Here is a 25924-nt window from a genome sequence, read left to right on the forward strand (position 1 = left end):
CTCTCCCACTCCCCCTGCTTGTGTTCCCTCTCTCACTGGCTGTCTCTATCTCTGTCGAATAAATAAATAAAATCTTAAAAAAAAAAAAAGAAGCTGTATTTGGAACTCTGATAATATACGTAGCGTTTTTACCCTCTTGGGGCAGTGGGACTGTGAGAAGAGACACCACCTGTAGGAAAATGGGAAGGAGGCTAAGCCAGCATGAGGGGTCACCAGGCTGAAGTAGGAAGGTGTTTCCGCCAGGGGGGACAGAGACGCACGGTGCCATGTCAGGTTGTGGGGGAGTGTGGCCCACACACTTAGATGGACGTGTGAGGTTGTGGCCATCACAGCCACCCCCCAACCCCCCAACCCGCTTCTCAACGAGGTCTTGCCATGGATTACCCTTCGATTGCTGCTCTCAACCACAGGCACATCTCTGGACATTTTAGGGCCCAGCTATCAGCAGGACTGGCTGATGGCTGTGAAGTGGACTCGCGACAGGTTCGAACTTTTATTTTCTGCATTTCAGGTAGTTTCCAGAAAGTTAAGGCCCCCAGATCCAATGTCAATGGGGGCAAAAAGCCTGCCTCGTCTCTGCACAGGTGACGCTGTCTGCTCGGGGAAGCGTGTGGGCTCCCAAACCCCAGCCCCTCTCAGGGCACAGGCCCCACTTACCCAGTCCACTATGAGGGTCCTGCTCACGTCCAGCCGCTGCTGGAGAAGCTTGGCTGCGATGGCCACGGAGTTAAAGTAACAGAAGCCCCTGCAGGCGAGAGGACGGACGGGGAAGACGGGCTGTCACCAGTCGTCACACAACGCGGGCCGGACCGGCTGCAGTCCCGAGAGTTCAGGAGCGTCTGGTCAATGCCCGGCTCCCTCACCCGATGCTACCGATTGACAGGCCCCCCACGTCCCCCACATGCACACCGTGGTGCTGTGGCGAGAAGCCCGTTGCACGGTGTACTGGCACGCCGCCCTCCCTGGCCCAGAACTAGGCAGCCGCTCACCGGCCGGCCTCCGCAGAGGAATGAGGGCACATATTTGACCTGCTTCCTGCCTATCCGTCTAGGCTCTCAGATGTGTGACAGTGGGGCACACATCACTCCCGTGAGTAACTCTGCTGTCTTCTTCAAGAAGGTGCAAAAACAAGCTAACAACGGCATTCAAGTAAGACCGAAAATCTAACTCCAGTGTTCCCTTTGCCTGAATTACCGCAAAAACAGGGAAATTTGGGTGGTTTTGTTTTGGGAACCCAGGCATGCAACCTGCAAGCCCCCCCCCACCGCCCCGCCCCAGCAGGACGCACGGCCTCTGGCGCCGGCACCCAGAGCTTCAGGGGCACATGCACCCAAACGCCCCAACACCCCCCCACCAACACGCTCCTCAGTGCTCCATCTGCCATCTGCGTGCTTTTGGGTTCCACTCCAGGATATCCGACAGCTTAGATTCAGATTAGAAAACTGCCTTCAGAGGAAGGAAACACACAGGATCCTGACCCTAACAGCATGGAGGGTTCTGGGTCGTGGCGTCACCGAGCCAAGGGTTTCTCGGGGAAGGCAGCAAGTGTAACCTGAAGCCGCTCTCAGGAGCTTCCAGGCACTCCCTCCTCCTTGGGAAGGAGAGTCCTTTCTCAAACCACAGTCCGATGCCTTCACTAGTGCATGTGGAGGACAGAGGGCTCCCGCTTGCCTGGGAGCCAAAGCCCAGGCCCCTTCGGGAGTGAGAGTTCAGCCCTCGGTTCCTCAGCCTTGTTCTAGCCGCCCCTGACCAGGCTCCGGCGTCCCCTCCCTGCACTTCCTGGCTTCCCAGCCGGGCTCCATCTGCACGGTCCTTGCCGTCCAACCCATCACTACTCACTCTTCAGGGGACAGCCTGATGTCACCTCTCCCACCTCCCCTAGCAGGGGACATCCACCCTCCCATGGTGCCCGTCCTGCCCGCTGGACTGGTTTCCCAGGTCCCACGAGAAGGCATGTCTAGCCCACCCCTGGCACCAGGTACCTGGTGCGTAGCTGGTGAGGCCCAGCATCGGGTCCCTGTGACCCCGTCCCAGGTGGGTCCCCACCTGCCACTGCTTGTCCCCAGGGCACCTGGGCAATCTGCATGCCACACCTGCTGCCTCGCCAGCTCCACAGATATGTGCATAGTCAGGGCTAGGCTGAATCCCAGTGGAGTCCAGACAGCTGGACCCTGTGCTCATGACCTTGAGAGGTCAGCCTCAGTAGTACCACACCATAAGCAGGTCAGCTGGAAGGCCACATGGGAGATGACCTGAGGAGTTTGGTCAGAATGTTCTAGAACAATGAAGTGCCACATAAACTTGTTCTGGTGCAATTTAAGTCTCCACCCAATTTTTTACTAGAGTGAAGGCTGAGAAGACTTCTCTAGACTGACATTTGTAGGTTCCTGATTTGAGCAGCAAAGGTCCCCGGGGCTGCTCTGAGCTGCGCTAGTCAGTCAGGACTGTGTTTTCACTCAGGTGCAGCCCAGCCCTTTGAGAAGAGGAATCAGAAAAACTGGCACACCCCTGCCCACCACGGCCGCGTGTCCACTTACATGGGTGTGCTCTCCTCTGCGTGATGTCCTGGAGGGCGGACCACAGCAAAGCCGTTCTGCACACGACACCAGATGGAGGAGAAACAGGGAGGAAGAGGGGTTCACATCAGTAAGAAAATGAGCACAGACGGGACTGCTGGCAGGTTCAGAGTCACGCAAGGACATAGAGCCACAGCACGTCTGGGCTCACAGACGGGGACAGGACAAAGGGCTGGCTGTAAGCACTTCAAAGACGTCTGGGTCCCTGCTTTTAAAGAGATCGTCTGGTTGTCACGGTCAGTAAGATAAAAGGTGAATTCATCCCTGACGTTTTATCTTTGATGGCTCACAGGCAAGAAGGCTTGGAGCTGCTTAGCTCGGGGATCTGGATAGGAGTGGACGGGGCACCCTGGGCACCAGTACCCCCAGGAAGCCACTTGACGGGAACCCTAGGTGCAGATAAAGTACAAGGGGCTCAACCCAGGGGCTCCTGCCCGAGTCTGGCCTTAACATGAACAACTCGGCTCCCAGGGGAGTGGGCACTATAGAAAACAAGCAACCCATTTACTTGGAAGAAGTGGCTCGGAGGCTGGAGAAGCTGTCCCTGCCCCAGGACCTCTAAGGCACTGATGCTTTAAAGAGCCATCTGTAAACCACTCTGTACCCCTGCAATGAAGACGACTTAAATGGGCATGTCGCGTCTCGCCAGCAGGAAGCTGTGCGGTCACGGCTGGGCATGGAGCCCCCGGGCTGGCTGACCGTCGAGGATGGGGCCGCGGTACTCAGCCTGCTGCAGGGCCAGCTCTGGGAGGGACAGGGTGAGGGACACGGGCACGGGGAGCCCCACCTTCTGCACTGCCAGCGCTGCAGAACCAGGCCGTCCCCACACACGAGCCCCGCACAGCGGTTCTCGGGAGTGTGGGCTGCAGACCTCTGGGGTCCCCACGCTCCTCTGGGGGCCCGTTCTCCTAACAATCCTGACTTGGTTTGCCTTTCTCACTGTGTTGACAGGCACACGACGGTGCCAGGGCAGTGCCAGCAACGGGCACTAAGTCCCCACCCGTGAGCGCACACCTTCTAACACCCCGAGCCGACAAAGGGGAAGCACGGGCAGGTGCGTGTGGGGTCAGGGGCCAGACTCGGGCTGTTGTGTGAAGAGGAGCAGTTTGGCAGACATGTGCCCTGAGCTCTTCCCGACACTCAGAGGACCCCCCCACCCCCCGACGGGACGTGCGCCGATATGAACGATTTCAAAAATCAGCGATTCCTGACACTGTGCGACAGGATGGGTCGGGCTGCTGGAAGATCTGCCTGATTCAAGGAGCCCATACGTCCAGATGGGGAGGACACCGTGCTGCAGAAGTCCGGCGTGCACGAAAGCTGCCGTCAGTCTGCAACACCCGGCAGGCTTCACTGCTACTGTTTCAGGGCCCACAGTGCCGCTAACCTCGAGAAACTGCCACGTGTGGACCTGTGGTGGAGCATCTGGGAAGAATCTCCACGGTCATCTGAGAGAGCTGTGTACACCCCCCCCCCGCCTCCGCATCAGGCCAGGCGCCTTTATGTGCTTCTAGTGACCACAGTCGCCGGAGACGGAGCAGAAGCAGGTCTAGACGGCAGCTCGTCCGCTAAGACGGGCGTTCCTGTGAGTTTCAAATGAATAAATATGTTTTCAAAGTGCTCGGTTTCAACCTCTAGCATGGCGGTCACTGGTGCTGACACCCTTACACAAAGCTCCGGGGTTCTTCAACAGAGGGTAAGAGCGCAAGCTGCTCCCGGGGGTCAGCAGGGCCCGCCTTTGGCCCCGGACAGGAGCCGTCCTCCCTGTCACCGTACCCCGTCGGAAAGCCCCTGGCGGGCTCCTTTCCGGGCCCGTTTCTGCAGGGTGCTCACCGACCTTCAGCTCCCCCGTGGCCACCTTGAACACCAGCTCGACCACGCAGCCCACGGCCAGGCGGGCCGCCCCTGACGAGTGCACCTCGTTCCATATGGTGTCGCTGTCCACCTGTGGAGACAAGGGTCCTGCCGTGAGGGGACGTGTCGGCCGTCACCCCTGCCCCCCCCTCCTGCGGGGCCATGCAGCTGGGGGCTTGCGAAGCCCGTGGGATCCCGGCACGGAGCCGCTCACCTCTTCTTCACTAATTATACGACACACCCAGCTCACATTCGGGCTTTTTTTTTTGAAAATATGCCAAAAAATACTAAATAGGAAAAGAACCACAAACACAGAAGGAATGAGAGGTGCATGACTTTACCCCTTCTGAGGGCTCACTGCTTTCCCCAAGTGCTCCAATGTGTGTGAGGTCAGAGCAATGGCGTCAAGGTCACCAAGCTCCTTGTCTGTCTGGTGTCGCTGCAAGTACAGGGGAGCGATACTATCCCCAGAGTGAAATGTCAGGAGAGTGGGAATCGGGTCTCCCCACAGGAAGACCTGACCTCCTGCTGACTTTAACAAGTCGCTCCAGACGTGGGACGGGAGCACGAAGGACAAGAGTGGGCGCAGGGGGTGGGAGGAGCCGGCCTTCGGGGGCCATGCACTGCTCTGCCCCGGTGACAGGGTGTTGGCCCGGTGGGCTGTTCCACCTCAAACAGAGAAACGTGTGTGGCACAAACACGTTTAGGTCATTTCTGTTTGTTTACTTAGGCTCATTAGATTTTTTTAGAGCTCTGGCTACTGTGCGCATTAAAGGAGGCAGAGAAATTTCAGCAGCCAGCTCTGCAAGCCAGCGGGGGCAGGACCGGAGGGCCCAGATGAAGCACGTAGCCCCTGGGAGCCCGGGCAAGGGCCCCTGGGCACCACCTCCAGCTGCGGGGCAGCCGGAGCCTCGGGCACGCTCATGTGCCCTTCGTGGGGACGTGCCCAGCCCGGTGAGAGTTCTGAGGAGCTGCGCGTTCACAGGCTGGTCCCCTGTAACAGTGTCTGCCAAGTCTATGTGAGAGCCCCTCCTTCCCAAATCAACCTCCTCCGAGGACCGAACGCTCCGGGACTCCAGAGACAGAGGCCAGGCAGCCACACACAGAGGGGACATAGCCAACCTGCGCCTGCCCAGGTCCGTCCAGGCGCCCACGGGCCCCTGCCCACCTGACAAAGACACCGGTCATTATGCGGGGGGTGGATTTCCTGCAGCGAACGCTTGAAGCTTCATCTTCAAAGCAAGATGACTGAAAATACATTTATGAGGGGTTCGAGCCATTTCCGGAGGAGTGTTATTCTGTGAGGGCTATTCTTTTCAATGACCAAACCTCTGTGTTCTTTAAATAGTTTCCAAATGTCCAAAGAACGCTCTGCACTTTGCCGACTCTCCGCAGCATTAATATTCAACTTTCAAAGCCCGGCTTCTGTTGTAAATAACACGGGACCGCTCTTCATGGAAGTAACCGTTCAAACAGAACCGTTCAAACGGAACTGTTCAGCTGCAGGGCCGTTCGTTAAAATCGAAGGTGACAGTCCTCGGGCGAGAGTGCCGGGGGGGTCCCAACCTCGGCTGTGCCTTCTAAGAGGGTGAGGATGACCGGGCCAGGCTGGCCAGAGGCTGCTCCCCTGAGGACTGAACACGGTTTACACAGAACCACTCGATTACTTCTCCCCAGAACGAGAGGATTTGGGTCTTCTGTCCAGGGAACCGGAGCCAGGAGGCAGGCTGGACAACCCTCATGGCTCTCTGTGTGTGACCCCAGGGCAAAAGGCCCCATGATGTCCTGCCCAGAGTGAGGGGCCAGGTCCCAGGCTGTCCCTGTCCTCAGAGAACCCAACAAGACGTCCCTCAGCTTCAGAGCCCAAGTCCTCCAGCTGCTGGCCACCAGCTGCCGGCCGGACCGGCCCAGGATGGCCAGGGTCCAGCCCTGAGTTCCAGGAGCACAAGGCTCAGCGGGGGGGGGGGGGGGGCGCAGGGTGGTAGTACGATTGCTGATGCAGGAGCGGCAACCACAGCAAAGAGTGAAGGCCAGCTCCCCGCTTTCCTAGGCAAAGCCAGGAACAAGCAGAGGAAAATTTGGAGGTCGCGTCCTGCAGAAATTTAAAAGGGATGCCCCAGGGGTTGGCTGATTCTGGGCACAACATGGCCCTTGGGGAGCCATGGAGCTGGGGGCACAGCTCCAGGGCATCCAGGGCCAGTAAGGGGGGCCATAGCCCTGGCAGGAAGGGGAATTCACCCACACCAAGTCCCCTTAAGGGGAAACTGGGATCCTCGGGAGGTGAGCAAAGCAGAAGTTTCTTTTATTTCCTTTGAAAAAAAGTTACAGTGATTCGAAGCCTCTCCTTAGCCCAGGTAAGGAGAAAACCAGTTTGCAAGTAACTTTCACACACCATCACACACCGCAAATGTTAATTCAAACTAACTTTCAGGACAAGCGGAGCAGCCTCTCCCTACCTGTGTCACTACCCAGAGCACCCATGCTCCACCCACCTTTGGCTCCTAGGGGTTACTTCGCTTTCCCGGCCCCCCCCCCCCGGGCAGCCCTCCCACTGGGGACATGGTGCGCCCACGTAAGCACTGTGCTGCTTCGCCCTCCCTGTAGAGGAAACGATGGGAAACCACGGAGAGAGAACCATCCCCGAAACACTCTATGGCTCACACTGTCCACTGATGAGTGCGTGGGCTCCTCCTCTACCCAGCTGGACTTGGTGGCATCTCCCACCATCTCCCTGCTCTGGAGCACTTCTGTGCCTGGATGTGAAGGTGGGTGCTGGTCAGCCTGCGGGGGCTGGGGTCTGGACGCACACTGGGCGTGGGGTGGGGGGCTGCCTGGCTCCAGGCCCCAGGCCTGACTTTAGCTTTCATTTGCAAATTATAAATCCTGCCTTGCAGGGCAGCCGAATCCAAGCTGTTTTAAGTCTGGCCAAAAATTTGCCCCGAATTAAGAGATTGCAGCCTACTTACAATACAAAATAAAATAACTCTAGGGGGCTTGCTGGTGGTATGAGTAAATGCCGTTTATTCTCTTTCTGACGGGATAATTTTCAAAGCAGCGAGTTTTGTAAAGACTCAGGAAGAAAACAATTTTGTTTCATTTCCATAACAGAATCCAGACCTTGAGCTTCGCCCTGCGATCTGTAATTAGGCACACACTCAGCCGCGGCCCAGTTCCAGCCTGGGCAGCTCTGCTGTCGGTGCCGTCTGTCCGGCCTCGCCTCTCTATGCGCTCTGGCCTGCAGGGCCGCTGCAGGGAGGCTCGGGCTTGCCCTCAGGGGCCTGCTCTTGCCCCCACCCCCTCTCACCCAAAGCGATGGGAGCCGGGGGAGCCCCTCTCCCTTAACGAGGAGCTCTGGCGGGGGACACCTGACCTTCGCTGCGCCAAGGGAGGGCTGGATGTCTGGACTGGAGCGTCCTTCACGGTTCGGCGCCCACAGCAGGGTTGGGGAAAGCCGTGTGAAGGGCACCGGTTCTCCTAAGGGTCTACCAGAGCGGGTCTGCTTAAGGGCATTATCGTTCGTAGAAAAGCAGCAAGCACAGCCTGGCTAGCGGCTTTGCACACTTCACAGGTCCCATAAACACCAGGCTTCCACGTCCTGAGCTTCAGCTGGGGCTTCGGGCTGGCCATGGACGCAGCGACCACACACACCCTTGCTCTACTGCGCGATGGGTTCCCAGCCTGAGTATGAGCGCGCTATTCCTCCGCAGGCGAGGCGGGGACCCCGACCTGCACACCAGGTCCTGTTTCCCGAAGCGAGCATGGGTGCCAGACGACCTTCCTGGAGGAAGGTGCCCAAGTCCGGCCTCCCAAATGCTCCCAGGCTCCCAGGCCTTTGAAGCCACACGTGCGAGCGTGGGGCAGCCCCGCCCGCCAGACCCTGTTTATGGAAAACACCTGGCAGCAATTATCCACTCGGCGGAAAACAGGGCAGCGATTTCTGTGACCACTGGGACCCCGAGAACAAACAGGACATTATTTGCACATTAAAGAAATACTTACCCCAACACCACCGCAGGGCAGCCTGACAAACACGGACGTTAGCGAGCCTGCAGGGGGAAGGACAGCCAAGGTCAGGAGGGCAAGGTCACAGGCACCCCGTGGACAAGGAGTACAGCATGGGCTCTGGAAACGGGGTGCCCACATGGCACTCTGGTGCTTGTGGACTGTGTATCCACGTACCGAGGGGCAAACTGGCTCCAAAGGTTACAAGACATCACCCTGTGGCCCGCTGTGGCTTGGGCCGCATGGGAACGGCCCCTGTGAATAGACCTGGAATTCTCCATGGCAACAGCCACTCCTCTGAGGCATGGGCCCCAGAGGTGGGCTTCTCCTCTAGCCTGAGCTCAGGTACATCCCACAGAACCACCTGGTAAGGCTGCGTCCCGAGCACATCTCGCCGCTCACACACCCAACCTGGGCCCTCAGTGAGCCTCCTTTCGGCCCTCACACTCCCAGGTTCGAGGCTCCGGTGAACCCTGTAGACACGGAGGGACTCTCGGGTATGCGAAGAGTGATAGCCCCCTCCCCATTTAGAAACATCCCCAGTCCACCTGGATGGCGCGCAGCTAAGAAACCACAGTGTTGGAGCTGGCCATCCAGGCCTTCCCCAGCCCGAGACGCAGAGGCAAGTCCCCTCTCCCAAAGGGCTCAGCCCTGTGCCCCGGGACAACAGTACGGACTGCCTTCTTCCTCAGTGGGATCCACGGCTGGCTGTCACAAGGCAGAGCCACCCCCACCCCCCAGAGTGAGAAGCCTGCTTCCATGTGGCTGCCGCCCCTCCAGGGCTGACCCAGGAGAGGCCCTCTCTGCTGCCTGGCTACTCCCTGCTCCCTTATGCCTTGGCCCCGTGGCCCCCAGGCCTTCTTGGCAGGTTCCTTAGGCCAGCTTCGGACTCCGCTTTCTGGACCCGGCAGGGCTGTGCTCACTGTGGGGAGGCCCACTCCTAACACCTTCTGCCCGATCCAAAACACGGCCCCTGCCCCTCAATGCTCAGGAATCGCACTACCAGGACCACAGGAAGAAAACAGGTCTTGGGTCACTGGACCTGGTCTGTGCCCACCTCATCCCAGCTCCTGGTGAGGACCACACCAGGGCCCGAGCCTCCAGAGGGCCACATCATGCACCAGGCTCCGGCCTGCACCCTCCCGCAGCTCACGCAATGCTCATGCTCACCAGGGCCACCCCTCCCCCACTGCCTCTGAAATGCCTGGATTCTGGGTCCACCCTAGTCCTGTTTCCCCTGTGCCCCCCACCCCCCAGCCCTCCTCCATGCCATGTCCCGCTGATGGCCACTGCCTGGACCTGTGGCTCCGGCTCTAGTCAAACGCCTTCTCAGTGGAGCCCCTGTGAGGCTGGGGACAGGTGAGCCTTCCTTCCCTTGTACTCAGTGCCGGCCCATACCCGGTGATCTGCCCCGTGAGTGGGTGGGCGGCTGGCCAGGCGGGCAGGAGGCAGAATGCCGAGGAGGGTGGTTCCTGAGGGGCTTGCTCAGTATGGACCGTGACCCTCTACAGGGAGCCAACAGGAGGGAGAAGACGGGCTGGGGGAACAGGCCCAGGGCAGGAGAGGGCATGGACGCCAAGTCTCTCGTGGTCCTACTTTGCCCCGTATCCTGTAACGGGCCTGCCTAATGGTCTAGGGCATCGATTGAGGCCCGGTGAGTGGCTCTGACAGGTCCAGCCTTCCAAACATACATGGCCCTGGGTGGCCACTGGGGCTGGGGATGGCTTCATGACTGGTTCTTGTGTCACGGACCTTCCCAACAGGAATGTGGCACTTTCTTCCCAGATAAGTCACAGGTCTGTGTGTGGGACTTCAGACACAACTGTGTCCAAGTCCAAGGGAAAAAGCTTCTGCGAAGACACTGGATTTCTCTTTGTGAAATTAGAACCAATACGCTCTGCATTAAAAACATAAATCACCTAGCTATTTTGACTTGGCTCATTATCCAGCAAGCAACGATCAAAAGAGTGAGAAAAGGTAGGATCTCACGCAGTCCCAAGAGGGCGGTAAGCACGGAGGTCTGCACAGGGAAGCGGTTCTGGAAAGAGCTCTTGAGGCCCGTGGCTGCTCTCAGCACAGCTCATCTCCATCTGTCTCCAGCCGCTTGCTCGCATCTGGCCCCCCCTGGCCTCCTGTGGTTTGGGGCCACCATCACCTTGGTGAGGCCACAACTGTCCAGGCAGAAGTGGTGACTGATGCATTAAGGGCCACTGCTGGCCCATCATGGCGGCTGCTGACAGGTGCACTGGGAGGACTGTGGACGTGGGGAAGCTACGTCCTCACATCATGCCTGCAGCACGGGCTCTTCTCTCGACCCTTCCCGAGCACTGCCAGGCACCGCTCGGCCATCTGACTGGTGGCTGCCGTCAGGAGACACACCTGGACCTCCGGGAACCTTGAAGGCTGGGCCCTGCACACCTCCAGTGCACGCAGCCCCCGTCAGCCCACCTGCGCCATGCCAAGCGGCACGACCTCGATGACCACGCAGGTCTTCTCACGTACGGCTTAGAAATTTGTGGATCCCATAAAAAGAGGAGGGCAACTCACACAGTAGTGTCCAAATGCCCAATTAGGGCTGTGAGCAACACCTGAGGTCAGCGCCAACTTTACTACGTCTGGACCAGTCAGACGGACAATAGGACTCCTGGTTAGAACAGCATCAGACATTTAAAAATCGATCTCAAGGGCAGAGAAGGTAACTGGTTAGTTGTCCTTGTAGCCACGGGAATGGGGTTTTAAACACAGTGTTCAGCAGAAAAGAAAGAGGAAACAATAATTGAGGATATCCTTGCTGTGAATTACACACAGACACACTCAGTGTGCTTCACAACAAAGAAATGAACACGAAACACACTCAAAGGGCTGCATCCCCCAGGGGAGAAACAGGGATGAAGATAATGGGAAGACATTTCAGCAAAGAGGCCAGAAACAGGACAGGGGGCTTCAGAGGACCAGTGACGTCGGCCTGACCTGAGGAGGGGCAACCCCATCATTGACCTGGGCCCAGGAGGTGCCAAAGAAAGGTCACCAGGAGGGCGACCACTGAGGTCGGGGGTTACTGGTTCCATGCCTTGGCAGCACCGATGACTGCACGGGGCCCACGGGCATCTCTCCCGTGCTGGAGAACACTCCAGGCAGCCGAGGCATCACCCTGGCAGGAGCAGTGTTTCCTGGAGGACCCTGCAGGACCGTGGGGACCGGGCCATCCCGCCGATCACGCTGTGCTGGACTTCCGCGCACAGCCTCCTTGCTCAGCAACTCCCTCTCCCGCCTGTGGCCCAGCGTCCACCCTCTCAGCCTCCCTCCACGCTGGAGAAGTGTGTCCTCTGGGAGCCTGGAGGAAGGATGTCTGCCGATGCCTCTGCTCTTCCTCACCCTTCCTGGCTGGGTCAAAGCTTCAGGCTGGGAAGAGCCTCGACCCAGAACTGGCGAGGCAGCCCTGGTGTCGTGGGGGCATTTGCCCTGGAATCTGGCGCACCTCACTTGGTCCCGCCGTTCCAAGTCTGTCCCTTCTGCTCCTCGGGGGGTCTGGGCGGTGTGGCTCGCCCTGTGGTTCTGGGGCTGGCTCGTGATTGCGTCACGGTGTTCCCTTCCTTTCCTCTCGCTTTCCCTGGGAGCGCCCGAGCGTCAGGAACACTCCTTTGAGTCTCTTCCTCTCGCTTTCCAGGGGACTGACCGCACCTACCTCCCAGCCTGGGACTGTCTACTCCTGCAACTGCGTCTGATGGGACTTTCTTTAGTGTTCTGGGTCTCTTCCTGCCTTGCTGCTCTGGTCCAAGTTACGTGGCCATGGTAGCTCCTCTCTTTAAGGGTAGCAAGGACAGTTCTCGTTTTCTCTAGTGTCCTTCATCTCCCAGACTTCTGTCCTCTGAGCTGCCGTTTCAGATTGTGAAGTGCTTCCCCAAGTGCAGATAATCCTTGGTCATCTGTCCTCAGACGGAGGCCTAAAAGCCAGTGGGCATTCCAGGCACACAGTGGGCATCTGAACTGGGGGCTCCCTGTTGGGCATCCTCGTGTCAGCTTCCTTTGGGCTGGCTCTTCTCTGAAGAGGGGTCTATAATGTCTGCCTGAGGGCAGGGTCTGCATGAGGGGAGCCCAGCAGGGAGGGGAGGCAGGGGGTAGGCACATGCCTCGCCCTGTTCTGCTCCTGACATTCGTCCCAACAGGGAGTCCCGTGCCCTTTCTGTCCAGGGGTTGGGAGGGCATGGGAGGCTGGGCTCCTCAGGACCTCTGGCCTAGCCCCTGGTCTGACCGCTCCCTACCCTCCACCCCAGGCCCAGGGTCTCTGCCATCTGAGTCCGTGGGTCCCATTGGTGGTTTCTGTCCACAGCGCTGGAGGACGCTTTGCGGCTGCCACCTGCTTCTCCAACCTCCAGGCTCTCCTGCCGCTGGGGCCTTTCCCGTCTCCCAGAGCAAGAAGTCATGTCTTTCGAAGGCCTTGTTACTACAGGGCAGTGGGGCTCAGGAAGCAGCATGACTGCCCCCCCCAAGGACAGAACCCACAGGTTTCCTCCTGGCCACCAGCTCCCCCCTCTCCACAGACAAGAGCCACTGCAACCGTGTCAGGCAGCTTCGTGCTGATGGGATTTCCAGCACTAAAGATGTGCTCCCTAAGGGGGCGAGGCAGTGAAGGAAGGAGTGAAGGAGCGGGTACACACGCATGCATGCACGTGTGAGTGAACAGGGCACACTGCAGCGGGATCCGCCCAGCACAGCGTGAGCAGAGCCTCTGGGGACACCGGAGAGGAACCAGCCCACCACGTCTCTCCAGGTCCAAGGTGGCCAGGAGGCTGGGGTGAGAAGGGCCCAGGAAGGGCAGTGACAGGGTGAGGTCTGCGCCCAGGAGCCCAAGGGGCAGGAGGCTGCTGAGACTCCCACCGCCTCCCCAGGCAGCGGATGCCCGTTGGTAAGTTCCGGCTGCCGGGAGGATCCGCCAGCCAGCTCGGCGACCCAGACCCTGCAGAGAGCCCTCTCCAGGCTACCCCTCCCCTCTCCCCGACTCCAGGCTCCAGGCTCACAGCAGGCCCAGGCCCAGAGCTTGAGTACCACCCCCCCCCACCCCGCCCCAATCAGCCTTGGGTATCGCCGGTTACAGGACATTCCACAAACCCAGGGCTTCTCACCAGCATCGAGAGCACACAGCTGACACAGGCCAGAAACCGGTGGCCCGCGAATGCCGACGGAGAGACCCTCCTCCAGCCCTCAGCTCGGTACCTGGTGCGGTCGCCACGCAGAGGGCCGACCCCGCCGCCGCCGCCTGGGGCCAGGGCGGGACCAGCGAGCACAGGGCTGGAAACACCGCCTCGGGCGGTAAAGGTAAAGAAGGCCTTGAAATACCTAGAAGTTTCTTACTGTCCAGTTTCTGCCTGTTGAGGGGGTTTGTGCCGTAGAGCAGGGCGTGCGCCTCCGAGTGCACCGTCTGCAGCTCTTCCAGCGTGGCCTTCCGTCCGCGGATGCACTGCAGCGACAGGGGAAGGGGTGCTCGTGTCTCCCGGCGCCCGCGGGGCCTGCTTGCCGCAGAACCACGCGCAGGAGAAGCACCACCCCAAGGAAACTGTATACGTACACGGGCACAAAACTATCTGGTTCTTGCAAAACAAGAAGTAAACAGCACCCAACACATTTAAAAAATATTTAAAATATGTTTTGAAGGGTTTACACTTTAATTATAACTTTAAAAAACGGATTTAGACAGATAATTCCAGCCTTCAACGCTTTAACCTTCCCTGTCACCCAAATGATTTGGCATCAAATTGCTACTTTGCTTTCCAGCGGCTGGGGTCTGCTCGTCCGGGGGGGAGGGCTGCCGCACTTGGTGGGGGCTGCTCTCTCCGGGCCCGTGGGCTCACACCCAGGCCCTGCACACCCCCAACCCCGGGCTCGAGCCCCTCGCTGCGACCCGCACCGGGCCTGAAGTCAGCGAATTCGGCTCATTTGCGTGTCTGTCCACAGCTTCCTTCGCCGTGGATACTCTTCACTTCAAGGCCACACGGTTATTTTCACATTTCCCCAGAAATTAACATCAAATCTACTCTTTAGTTGGGCTACGCTTAAACTTTTAAAAGGACGGTGGCTTATGGAGCGAGGTTAAAGCTAACATTTCACACCGACGTGGCTTTTCCGAAGGCCACGGTCACACAAACGTCTACACGGCCATGGTGGCCGCCGTGGTGGTGGTCCAGGGGCTGCTCTCGCTCCCCGCCACCTGGTGGAGGATCTGTAACTGCTCACGGGTGACAGCTTCCCAAGGGACGCCCATGGACACAGGAGGGAAACGAGAGGAGAGGGAGCAGATGCAGGGCGGCTGTGGCCGGGTCTCTGCCAGCCCGGCCTCCTGGTGTGGACGGGGCCATGAGCTCCACGCCCTCCACTGTCAAGCTGGGCCCAACGCAGCAGCACGGGGAAGGGAGGCCGGGCCCTGGAGGGGGCATGTCAAGGGGCACGGACCAGGAGGCTCGGGCCTCCACGTGGCCGGTCCTGCTAACCTCTCTGTGGTTAGGCCAATTCCTCCCACCGTGTCCAGCACCTGGACCCTGAGCTCCCACCTCGGGGGCCCGCATGGGAACCTGGGGGAGGCAGGGCCACCACATTCCCTTGGGCTGACTGAAGCAGGAGGCGCACCCAGAGGTCAGCGTCCCCACCCATCGAGGGCACCAGGCTCTGCATCCCTGATGTCGCCATGCTGACACTGCACGCTTCACCCAGGCCTCTTCCCGACCACCTGCCGACTCAGGTCTGACCCCATGTCTGGCAAACCCCTCTCCTCCTTGGTATCCCTGTCTGCAGGTCCGAGGACCCCCTGCAGCCCCTGGCTGGGAAGTGGGTGGCACTTCCCGCCTCGGGGCCATAGGAGGGCAGAGGGGTCCGAGGGTCTCATTGTCCCCAGGTGGGCTGTTTTGCCACTGCAATCCTGTGCGTGTCTGCTCTTCTGGCGAAGAAGCTCTCTGAGAGGCCCCTGAATGGAGGGGACCCTCCCAGGAGAGGCCAGACGGGAAANTGTGCGTGTCTGCTCTTCTGGCGAAGAAGCTCTCTGAGAGGCCCCTGAATGGAGGGGACCCTCCCAGGAGAGAGGCCAGACGGGAAAGAGCAAGTCGAGGGGCGTAGGCCTTTGAAGGCGGGGCAGGGCCCTGGCTTGGTCCCCTGGGGCGGCAGGAGGCACAGAAGGACACTCGGGCACGCACGGGAGAGTTCCTCCTAGGGGTGTCCGCCAGGGCAATGCTGCCCCCCAGTGGTGCAGCCTCTGGCCAGACCCGAGTGGGTGCCACACTCCTCACCAGCCTGGCGGGGTCATGTCCTCCCCAGAGGGCATGCAGGGCAGGATACTGGACCCAGCTTTCAGGCCCCTGCCCCCTTCGAAAACCACACTAAAACTGGTAAATATGGGGATCATGGGAACCCGATGACTTAAATCCCCATGTACCCTAGCTTCTGTACGAGGAGCAGGTGGACGCACACAGTGGGCTCTGCGTACCCACTTCCCCGCACATGCCTGCTCGGGCCAGTCGTGCGGGGGGACTGTGACAGGTGGTGTGGACGGTGTTCATCAGCTGTGGGGCTCTAGCTTTCCTACAGCACTGTGCGGGCCAGCCCGTGTCAGCCCGTGTCCCATCCTGTCCCTACTTGGGGGGACGTGTCTAGCAGGGCTCCTGGGAGGTGGGTGCCACCAGGCCCCCTCCACAGAGGAGGACTTGCCCTGGAGCCCCTACCCTCCAAGCACACAGTACGGGCAGGGCCTTTTAAGGAGGAGCACAGCACTCCTTGTGACGGCTGCACCAGGGCCAAGAGCAGTCAGGTCGCTTAGCGGAAATGCTGCCCCGCCCCCAAGGACAAAGGAAACGCAGAATGTTGTTCAGGGGGGCCTTCCTGCCTTCTTGGGCTGGGGCCCCACTGCAGCCAAATGTGGGGCCGAGTGAGTTTCAGGCCCCGGTGGCGGGGGTGGGGGCTCGGCCTTCCTCGTGTGAACAACAGTGACACCACCACTGCGGGACCGCAGGGACATGAAGAGCAGCCAGAACCTTCTCACTGGCCTCGGAGGGCGCTGCGTGCATGGGCTGACATCCAGCCAGACTCAGCTTCCCACACTCCCTGACACCTCGGAGGGACTTTACTTCTGGGGAAGCCCTCGAAGGCCCGAGGCTCTCCCTACACCCTCCTAGCAGCTTCTGGAAATATGGAAGTAAGAGAACATTCCACGAAAAGCTAACAGGAAAGACTTCCTTTGTGGCCTCCAGACGCTGCCCTTGGGCCAGAGACCTGATGATGGCCTGGCCATGCATCCCAGGTGCCAAAGGGGAGCGTAGCTAGGAAATGATTTCTCCAGGGACTCAACCAGAAGGAAAACAAGTAGCCGTAGGGTTCAGAAAGTGGGCGAGGGCAGAAACAGCATACAGAAAGGGTGCAGAAGGATGGGGCAGGCAGGGGGGCAGGGGACAAAAAGGTCAGGAGGACGGGGTGGGCAGGAGGAGGGTGGGGGAGGACAAGGGGCCAGGAGGAGAGAGGAGGGCAGGAGGACGGGGGGCAGGACAGAGGCTGACCTCGTGGAAGGGAGGGCCTGGGTGCGTAGCAAAACAGCCTTGGGCTCCCTGAGGCCCACCCGCAGGTGCCCGACCTCACGACGGAGCTGCTCACAGGCCCCTCCCCAGCTCGTGGCACACGCACGCCCGGAGTCCCGTAGAGTCCCGTGGCGTCCCGTGGCGTCCCGCGGCAGGCGTGTGCGGGCCAGCCTTACCTCGCATTTGCCCCGGAGGCCGGTCTCCTGCAGCCGCGACCAGATGCTCTGGATGCGGCCGGCGTGCTCGGGGTGGCTGCTGCTGCTCCCGCAGGCGCACTGGTGCTTCAGCATCAGCGTGTCGTACACGAGGCCTGGGGCGGAGAGCGCGGCCCGGCCGCAGTCAGGGCGGCCGGCGGGGTCCTCGGCCGCCCCCCCCCCCCACCAAGAAAGCGGCCTGGCCGGGCGCACCGCCGTCCTAGGAGTGACAGAGGCTAACACAGGTTCCGTCTGCGAGGACCACTTGTCCGAAAAGTCCAGGTTCGCCGGAGGGCGAGCGGAGCTCCCAGAAACAGCAGCAGAGGCAAGCGTCCTGCTCACAGCTCGTGCCCAGAGGTCCCCGGGGTGGGGGGAGCAAGCGAAGAAGAAAGGAAGGAAAGGCTGCCCCACGCCCCTCCCACTCCCTCGGCCGTGGGGCACTCGTGGCAGGACTAAGCTGTCCTCCAAACCCAAGAGCTTTTAGCCCCAAATCCCAGGCCCTCTCGTCAGGGAGCAGCCTTTCTATGAAGCTGTGTGCGGGGCTGAGTCCTGCCTGAGGTTCTGGGGCACGGAAGAAAGACAAGACTTGGTTCCTACCCTTAGAACCTTCCAGAGCAGCTGGGACAGTGTGTGAGCACATACAAAGTGGCAAACACCAGGGTATTCAAAATCAACCCAGAACAGACATCCCCGGGGCCCGGCACTTGCGCTAAGTACCCGTCTGCAGTGTCCTTGGGGACAGGGCAGAGCTGTGATGCCTGCTGGCGCAGGCAACGGGGTCACCTTCAGGGAGGGATGCCGAGCCCGGGCTCTGCTACACAGGGAATGGGGACACCCCCGGACCAGAGTGACTGAGGTCGCGGGCGGGAAGATGCTGTGAAGGGGGATGGGTCCTGCGTGTCTGGAGGCGAGGCTGGAGGAAGGGGAAAGGGCCGGCGGGTGCTGTGCACACCCTACAGCTCCCTCCAGGAGGCACCCCGTCTCATGCTCCTCCCACAGAGCGGAAGCAAAGTTGGGGCTGAGACGTCTGCCGGGAGGGGTGCCCCGCTGCAGCACTGTCTGCAGTCCCCCCACTCCTGCTCCCCGAGGGTCAGGCAGGCCTCTGTGGGGGGCACCTGCATTAATACCCGCTCCTCCTGGCCAGCAGAGGTGGGGGCACCGCGCAAAGTGCTCTCGTCAGACCCACGGCTGCTACTTCCACACGATGGAGGCTGGGGAACGGAGGTGCCGTCACCGGCCACGGGGGAGCAGAGCTGCAGCCACGCCGGACACCTGGCCTCAGGGGGTTCTAGTCCCAGGACCACCCCCTCGGTCTCTGTGAGTCGGGCTAATAGGAGTCAGTCCCCCGGCACTGTCGGAATTCTGGGTAAACCAGCAAAACTGAGGGGGGCAGGGTGGACATCTGGTAAAAATAAGCAGCTGGTCAGGAGCAGGACCCAAATGCAGAAACTCACTACCAGTGCACTAAAGTGTGTGGGCAAGACACGTACGTTCGAGAGGCTGTGTCCGGCAGATCGTAATAGCAACAGATCCATATCTCTGCACTCGCGTGGGTGTGTATACAGAACACACGTTCACACGTGCATGAACAACCCGGGTGCCCATCAGTGCAGCGAACAGGGCATCACCTCGGTAAAGCACTCGGCTGATATTTACTGATCATGTGGCTGGAACTCTCGAGGTGACAGCACGTCACTCCTGCTTACGGATGGGACATGGGAGCATGAGTGTGCAGAGCTGGGCGCGGCAGAACCAGCCAGGACAAGCCGCATCCGCGGGCACGGAAGACCCCAAGATGGGGCGTGGAGAATTAACAAAGAGCACACAGGGACATTGGAGTTCTATCTGCGCAAATAAACCACGTCTGTGTCCACCTTTCCGTGCACAGAAACAAATCTGAAGATTTAAACAAGACTACTAACGATGGCTACCTCTGGGGAGTGGGATTAAGGGCAACTGTCAATTTCCCGGCGTTTCCATCCTGTTTGTTTCTTTCATAGGGAACTCATTGTTTCATGCATTTTTAAAAAGTAACAATACAGACGAGCTAAGAAAGTACATCAGCAGGGGGGCCCCAGCTGGGTCCCCCCTGGGTGGCACGAGGGCTCCCTGGCCCCCATGGTGGGCACATTTTATGTGGCACATTTCTGCCGTGGCCACGGGGACGGGGGTCTCCTTCAGGGATGTGTCCACCTCAGGGACCCGTGCTGATTCCATCTGTGACCCTCTGCAACTTCCTGGTTTTCTTTCTGAAAAGCACTGGTTTAGTCTCTGGATAATTACTAATCACAACTTTCTCTGAACATGAAGAGTATCCTTTTAAGAGCTAATGAAGAGAACTTAGCCACGTTCAGACACACGGCTGCACATTACAGCGAGCAGAAAACTAGGACATTTTGTCCTTTGTCCTACGACAGGGCTGCCTGAAGAAGGACGAGACCATCTGTATTTAGAGGACTTTTTCCCTGTCTCTGAGGAGAAGTCTGAGCCGAGAACGATCTGCAGAGCTGTCCGCGGCCCTCTGTCCCGGGCCCGCCATGGCTGGCCGTGGGGACCACCTGACTCAGAGCGGGGAGCCTCAGACCCACCTACACAGTTCTGGCCCCTGACCATGGGCGTGGTGCCGTTTGGGCAGAAACAGAGTCCTGACGGCGGGTTCCTCTCCGGCTCCTACAGGGGTGGGGCAGGACGGGCAACTACACCCAGAAGGCAAGAGCCTGGGGGTGGCTGGGCCGTCCTCACACCGTGTGGCCTGACACCCAGAAGCTACCTGGGCCTAGTGTGGGCAAGGCCCTGCACGAAGGTTCGGTTCACAGAGCGGGTGATGAGAAAGGACAAGCTCACAGTCCCTGCTGACCATGGACGGGAAGCCCCCCAGCCTGCTGGCCACGCTGACCCGCCTGTGGGCTGCCTCTGGAGGACATGGATTCTCTAGCAAAGGGAAAGTGGGCTTTTGTGCCCGAGAAAGACCACAGTGTCAAGAAGAGGGGGGTGGGGAGAGAGCCTCCGTGACTGACACATCTGGTCCCCCCGCCAGGGTAAGGCCAGGCCGGCCCCCGGACCCATGCACCCCCTCACCCTCTGGACAGCACGGCCCCAAAGCGGGCCTCACCCGCAGGCGCTGGCCGGCCAGTCCACCGGGGCCGCCCCGCCCCGACGCCCCGCCCCGTGCACGTACCTGTGGTGAACCTCGGTTTGGTGGGAGGCTCCTGCACAGACATGGGGAAGGTGGCAGACGCCGGGGAAGACTGTGCCCGGGACAGAGGCCGGTGGCCGCCAAAGGACACGGGGATGCCGGCGGCCTCCATGGACGCCTGGTAGTTCCTCAGCTGGTGGATCCGCTGCTGCTCCAGGAGGAGGGCTTGCTGGGGGAGAGGCGACACGGGTGTTCGCTGCTTCCAGGAAAACTCCCACCGCTCTGGCTGAATGGCTACAAGATCTCTTCCTGCAAACCATCTGCCCGCTCACCGGTTCACTGGCACATGCCACCTGGCCCGGGACAGGCTGCCTGCTGCCCACGGAGGCCCCCGCCTACAGGCAGCCCTCCTGGGCCAGTCTGCTGCTGTCTTGCTTGAGACCGAGAGGACGTGATCTGCATGCCAGGAGCGTGAGGAGCACATCGCAGACTGGAAACGCTGACTCTTCATTCGCTGCCATGGTTTGCTCCCTGGACTTGCCCCACCCCACACCCCACTCAAGGGCAGAAAGACTCTAGACGAAGCCAAGAAGAAATGTCTCGTTTAGGTCCCAGACACCCGGGCCCAGCTGGCCGGTGTCGGGACGGCGAGGGGGTGGGTGCACCTCTCTGAGGAGGTGGGGATCCAGATGGACAATCCCCAGGGTGTCAGCCACCGTTCAGCGAAAATAACCGGGGTGAGAAGGAGGGGAACTCAGTGAACATACACTTTCATGAAATACTCTTTTTCACAAAAATTGTGAAGAGCGGGCTTTGGGAAGAGCACAATAGCACAGCGACCAAAAACAAGCAGTTTAGAAACTAAGGGAGCTCAGGTGTGAACAGGCAGGTCAGTGCTCGGAGCAGGGACAGCCTCTTGTGACCGTGGCTGGCAGGCACATCACGAGCTCGCACAGCTCTTCTCTGCCCTGGACGTGAGCCAGTGGACAGACACGGGGACTCCAGAAGGGGCTAGGGGATGGGCAGGAGCCAGGAGTCAGACCAGGGACCACGGTGGAGAGGGAAGCACTGGGTGGAGCACACGTCCCCGGGAGGGGCAGAGGGAAGCCAGAGGGGACAACCTGCCTGCCCAGAGCATCCCTGAGGAGGCAGGGGCCAGGCCTGCAGGGAGGGCATCCCTGGAATGGTAAAGGCGCTGCGGGAGACAGGCTGAGGCGCCAGGGAAGGCAGAGCTCCTCCATGAGCCCGGCCTTTGTTTCCGTGAACAAATCTTGTCCTTTTGCAAGACTACAAGGCCTGCAACCGTGGCCCCTGCGTGAGACGCAGCAGCACAGCAGCCATACGGCCGCCGGAGGGGAAGAGAGCCTCTGCCCAGCTGCCCACTTTTCCTGCCTTCAGAAAGCGGAGTCGGGAAGGAGCAGAGAGGGAGAGAACGGGACCAGCTGCCTGAAGCTGCCCTCCTGTGCTTCTGCCGACGGAACCCGACCACTGGGCTCACACCCATTGCCACGGACACCGAACACCACCCAAAAGCACCTCTCCCTGACGCATGGTTTCCAAAACATCGGCTGCCCTGTCTTACGCTTACATCTGCAAGTTGGGGACCCCAAGTTCCCAATAGGGAGCTCTGCTCATTACTCTTCAAAGAATACATAAAATAAGTGTCTCTAATCATTGTCTTGGGTTCAGAGCACAAGAAGGCTTTTTTCCTAAATAAATGCTTTATCATCGACGAGACACCAGCCCTAAACATTTATGTAAGGCCTTTCCAATTTCCTATAAGCATCCCCAAAATATACCAAATTCCAGGTATAACCGCAAGGCCCTCCCACCGCCACTGAGCAAAGCCCCATCTCGGGCAGCCTCGTAGGACGGCCAGCCAGGCTCAGAAAAGCACGATGAAGGCTGGCTGCCCGCAGCACCTCACTTCAGAGCGCAGGAGCCACCCCGCTCCAGACACAGCTCTGCTGCTGAAGGGCACGGCCAGCTTCCGTGTCCTGGGCACCCCTGGCTCTTGGGTTCCGCTGGTCGAGAACAAGCAGCCTCCCCGGGGCCTCCGACTCGCTGGCTGGCCTAGTGTTTTGCAAACATGGCCGTTTTACTTTTCACTATAAATTGATAAATCAGTCATCAGATTTATTCATCAGTTTCTTGTGAGTTTGGTTAATACGTGTCAGTGCCTGGGACTAGGTATGCGTGTCACTGTTTTTTAGATCTATAAAGTTGGTCACTACTGCCCCCAAAGGCCCTGCCTGCCTTTTTGATCAATTAAGAAATCAATCTCCCTCCTCCTACCTTTAATGATTATGCTGATCGTACTAACACTTGGATTTATGTTAACCTACAGTTTTTACATCTGAAAGAAAGTAATCTCTTGGGACTTTGGGGCTGGTGTTTGGCTGGAATACAGATGCACAGATGGCCACAGTGGACAGAGGGCCAGTATCTCTAGGTATCGCTAGTGTCAAATAGATTTCAAACCACAGCCACATCCCACAACACCCAGGGAAGGAGGGGCAAAGACCCAGCCAGGCAGGAATGGGGGGGCCCTTCAGTGTCCACTGACTGCCAACTACAGGCGCTGCCCCTTGGGGGATGTGGGACACCGAGGGCGCATCCTGTCCCTGCAGTCCTGCCTGTCCACCCTCTCCCACCTTGCCCGGCCCCGGTGAGCATGGTCACCTGTCTGAAGAGCAGCTCCTGCTCCGTGGGCTGGCGCTGGCCGGCCTCTACGTCCCGCGGGGGCTCCACCTCCTCGTCGTCACTCTCGATGGGCTCCTGCTTCACCTGCACTCCGGCCAGCGCGTGCGCCTCCTTCTGTCCCGACAGCCGGTCCAGGTAGGGCTCCTCCAGAAGGGCCTGGTGCTCGCGAAGCTCCTCCTCGGTCTCCTCGGGGTGGCTCTCGGGCTGCCGGGCCGGCTCGTTCTGTTTAGGGATAATCTACAAGGCAGAGGAAAGGGATGAGGGCGACGGAGATGATGGGACGGTAAAGGGGTGGCACAGGCTCCATATCTCAGAGCAAAGGGACAGACGACCCCCGGGGATGTTGCTAATCCTGAGCTAAGGCCCAAACCTGGGCGCAGGCGCCAACCGCCCCAGCCCGGGAAGGAGACAGACCCACGTTTGGGGCGCATCTGGGACGCACGTGTGTGCCAAGCATAGAGAGACGCGTGATGAAAGGCACAGGTGTCGAGCCGGGCCTGCACCCGGAGGAGTGGCTCCGTGGCTTTGACGGAACGTGAAGCTCTCCAAAGCCCCGGTTTAGGTCTCTGAGGAGCCGCACTATCATGGAGAGAGAGCCTCTCCATTATGCTCTGTTTCCAGAAGGAAAGAGGTTTGCAGGGAAACCTAACATTTTGTAGTCCTTGCCCATTTGTATGTTAAAGGTCCTCATGGAACTGCCTGCTTTGTCGCCCACAACAGGACGTAGCATGTCTGAGTGATGGGGGACGGACTTGCTGGCCACTGCTGTGTGAGTGTTAGCGTTCTGTCCACTTGTTGCGGGGCCCAGCCCGGGGACAGTGACACACCAAAGTCGGCTGAGTGTGCAGCCTCCGGGGCACCCACTTCACCTTGCTGTTAAAAAATGGAGTTTAGACTGGCAAAGGATTTATTTTATATGATTAACCCTTGAACTGCTTATAATAAATATTTTCAAGGAAAGCATAACTGTGAAAGGCAAGCCACGGGAGCCACGGCCACTTTCTTCATACCCAACCCTATGGCAGCCTCCCGTCAGGAACTGTGACCCAGCACGGGGAGGCAGGAAGCGGGGTCAGTGCAATTTCAGCAGAAGGACGCCAGCCAGACGGGGAGAAGCCAGAAGATGGCGTAAAAGCTAAGACTTGATTTCCAGTAAGTACCTGCTAACCATGCTAGTTTACCAAAGTGTTTTAAAAAATCCTGACAATTTCGAGATCCGTAATTATATTTTACTTGTTAAGCTCATCTCGTTCCAGCACACGTGGAGTCCACAAGGCCCATGTTGAGCCTTGTGGCCAGTCAAACTGCCCTGGGCCCCAGACTGTGACGTCCTGACCGTCACGGGGACAGGGACGGCCCTGTCTATGCCACAGAGGGTGCTGGGCCGCGAGTGGCCGTCAGCACATGGCAGTTCAAGCCTGGGCTTTGGGGCTGGCAAGGTCAAGAGCTCCCTGGCTCCCCCCAAGGTCAGACTGAGGTTGGAGGCGAGGGGCAGGGAGCACCACAGGGATGGGATGCTTTGGGGGCTCAGCCAGGCGGGGGCAGAAGGCCAGCAGAGGGCTGCGTGCGGGCAGCGGAACCCAGCAGAGGGCTGCGTGAGGGCAGCAGTAGCCCCAGCAGACGTGGACGATGAGCAGGAGGCAGCCAGGACTCTGATCCAGGCCCAAAGCCCAGCCCGGAGAGTGACATCCGAGCGCCAGGTGGACCTGTGAGGCTGATGTCCGGGAGAGAAGGGGGATCCGAGTGGGATTCGGGAGACACGTCAGGGCCCAAGAGGATAGTCTCCAGGAAGCACTATGGGGGTGAAAAGCCCCAGCTGTGGGCACGGCAGCTCCAGGCAAGGCTCACGGAGCCAGTGATTCAAGGGCGAGAGGCGGGGAACCACACAAGGCAAGGAAAACGGAGGCAAGGCCGGAGAACCAGGACAGCGGTGTCACGCAGGACAAGGCTGAGGGGAGGACGACGGGGCCCGTCTGTGCTGCCCTGTGGACGGGAGCGGCCGGGCGCCTGCAGGCTCGGAGGAGGGGGCCACGTGCAACCAGCCCCTGCCCAGGGAAGTCCTCACGCAGGTTCTGCGGGGACGGCCCCGGGGAAGCCCTTGCGCAGGGTCCTCTGAGACGGCCCAGGGAAGCCTCTGCACAGGGCCCGCGGAGAAGGCCCGGGGGCAGGTGTGTGGCAGGCGGGGGCAGGCGTGGGGGAGCAAGGTATGGCAGCCACTTGAGGGGACCCTTCATAGAGGTTACCAGGGGCTGTGCCTGCTCCCGAGGGGCCCAGGGCCCATTCTGAGGCCCTTGCGGGAAGCCCAGCTCCAACGTGGATGCAGAGCCCCAGGCCTTCTTCGGGTGGACGTCAGGGGAGAAGACGGAGAAGGAGGGTCAGCCAGGAGGACACAGGCTGGGGCCTCCCCGGAGGACACTGGGCAGGGACAAAATTGAGAAGTTGTCACAGAGGAGAGGGGAGAATGGCTGTGGGAAAGTGTACACAGTGGACAGAGTAGTGCCCCCCCCCCCAGTTTCTTCCAGCATTTTCTTTTAAATTTTAGAACAACACAAAAGTTTCAGGGAGAGCGTGGAAGCCCCATGTGCCCTCCCCTAGACACAAGGCCTTGACCCCATGGCCGCGGCCCTGGGAGGGCAGTGCAAGATGGTGAAAGCCCCGAGGCAGGGGAGCACGGCGGAGCAGGAACAGGACCTGCCTGCTCCCAGGGCGAGAGTCCCAAGCTCCCTCTCTGGCCTTCCAAGCTTCCTTGGAAAATGAGGGTGCCTGAGCAGTGACCTTCAGGTACCTCTACAGGACTTAGGACGCTCTGGGCTTCCACGAGAGCCAGCCCGGCTCCGTGTAGGATTGATTCCCAGAGGCTGGAACGTGCTGGACCCGCTGTCTTGGGAGCTCCGGGCAGGAGCAGGG

At 59.7% G+C, this 25924-nt stretch overlaps 1 protein-coding gene across 1 annotated transcript in view; it reads right to left on the reverse strand.

The window, feature by feature from the left end:
* HDAC4 (histone deacetylase 4) overlaps positions 1–25924 on the reverse strand; it is a 166381-nt gene that overhangs the window by 36244 nt on the left and 104213 nt on the right. Inside the window, exons 11-18 of the mRNA XM_034655536.1 lie at positions 22997–23254; positions 20357–20543; positions 17161–17294; positions 13770–13890; positions 8430–8476; positions 4414–4521; positions 2538–2593; positions 658–745 (exon numbers count right to left, since the gene is read on the reverse strand). Of these exons, the coding sequence (XP_034511427.1) occupies positions 658–745; positions 2538–2593; positions 4414–4521; positions 8430–8476; positions 13770–13890; positions 17161–17294; positions 20357–20543; positions 22997–23254 (999 nt within the window). The remainder of the gene's footprint in view (positions 1–657; positions 746–2537; positions 2594–4413; positions 4522–8429; positions 8477–13769; positions 13891–17160; positions 17295–20356; positions 20544–22996; positions 23255–25924) is intronic.

The sequence above is a fragment of the Ailuropoda melanoleuca genome, chromosome 2, assembly GCF_002007445.2.
Source record: "Ailuropoda melanoleuca isolate Jingjing chromosome 2, ASM200744v2, whole genome shotgun sequence".
Taxonomy (NCBI): Eukaryota; Metazoa; Chordata; class Mammalia; order Carnivora; family Ursidae; genus Ailuropoda; species Ailuropoda melanoleuca.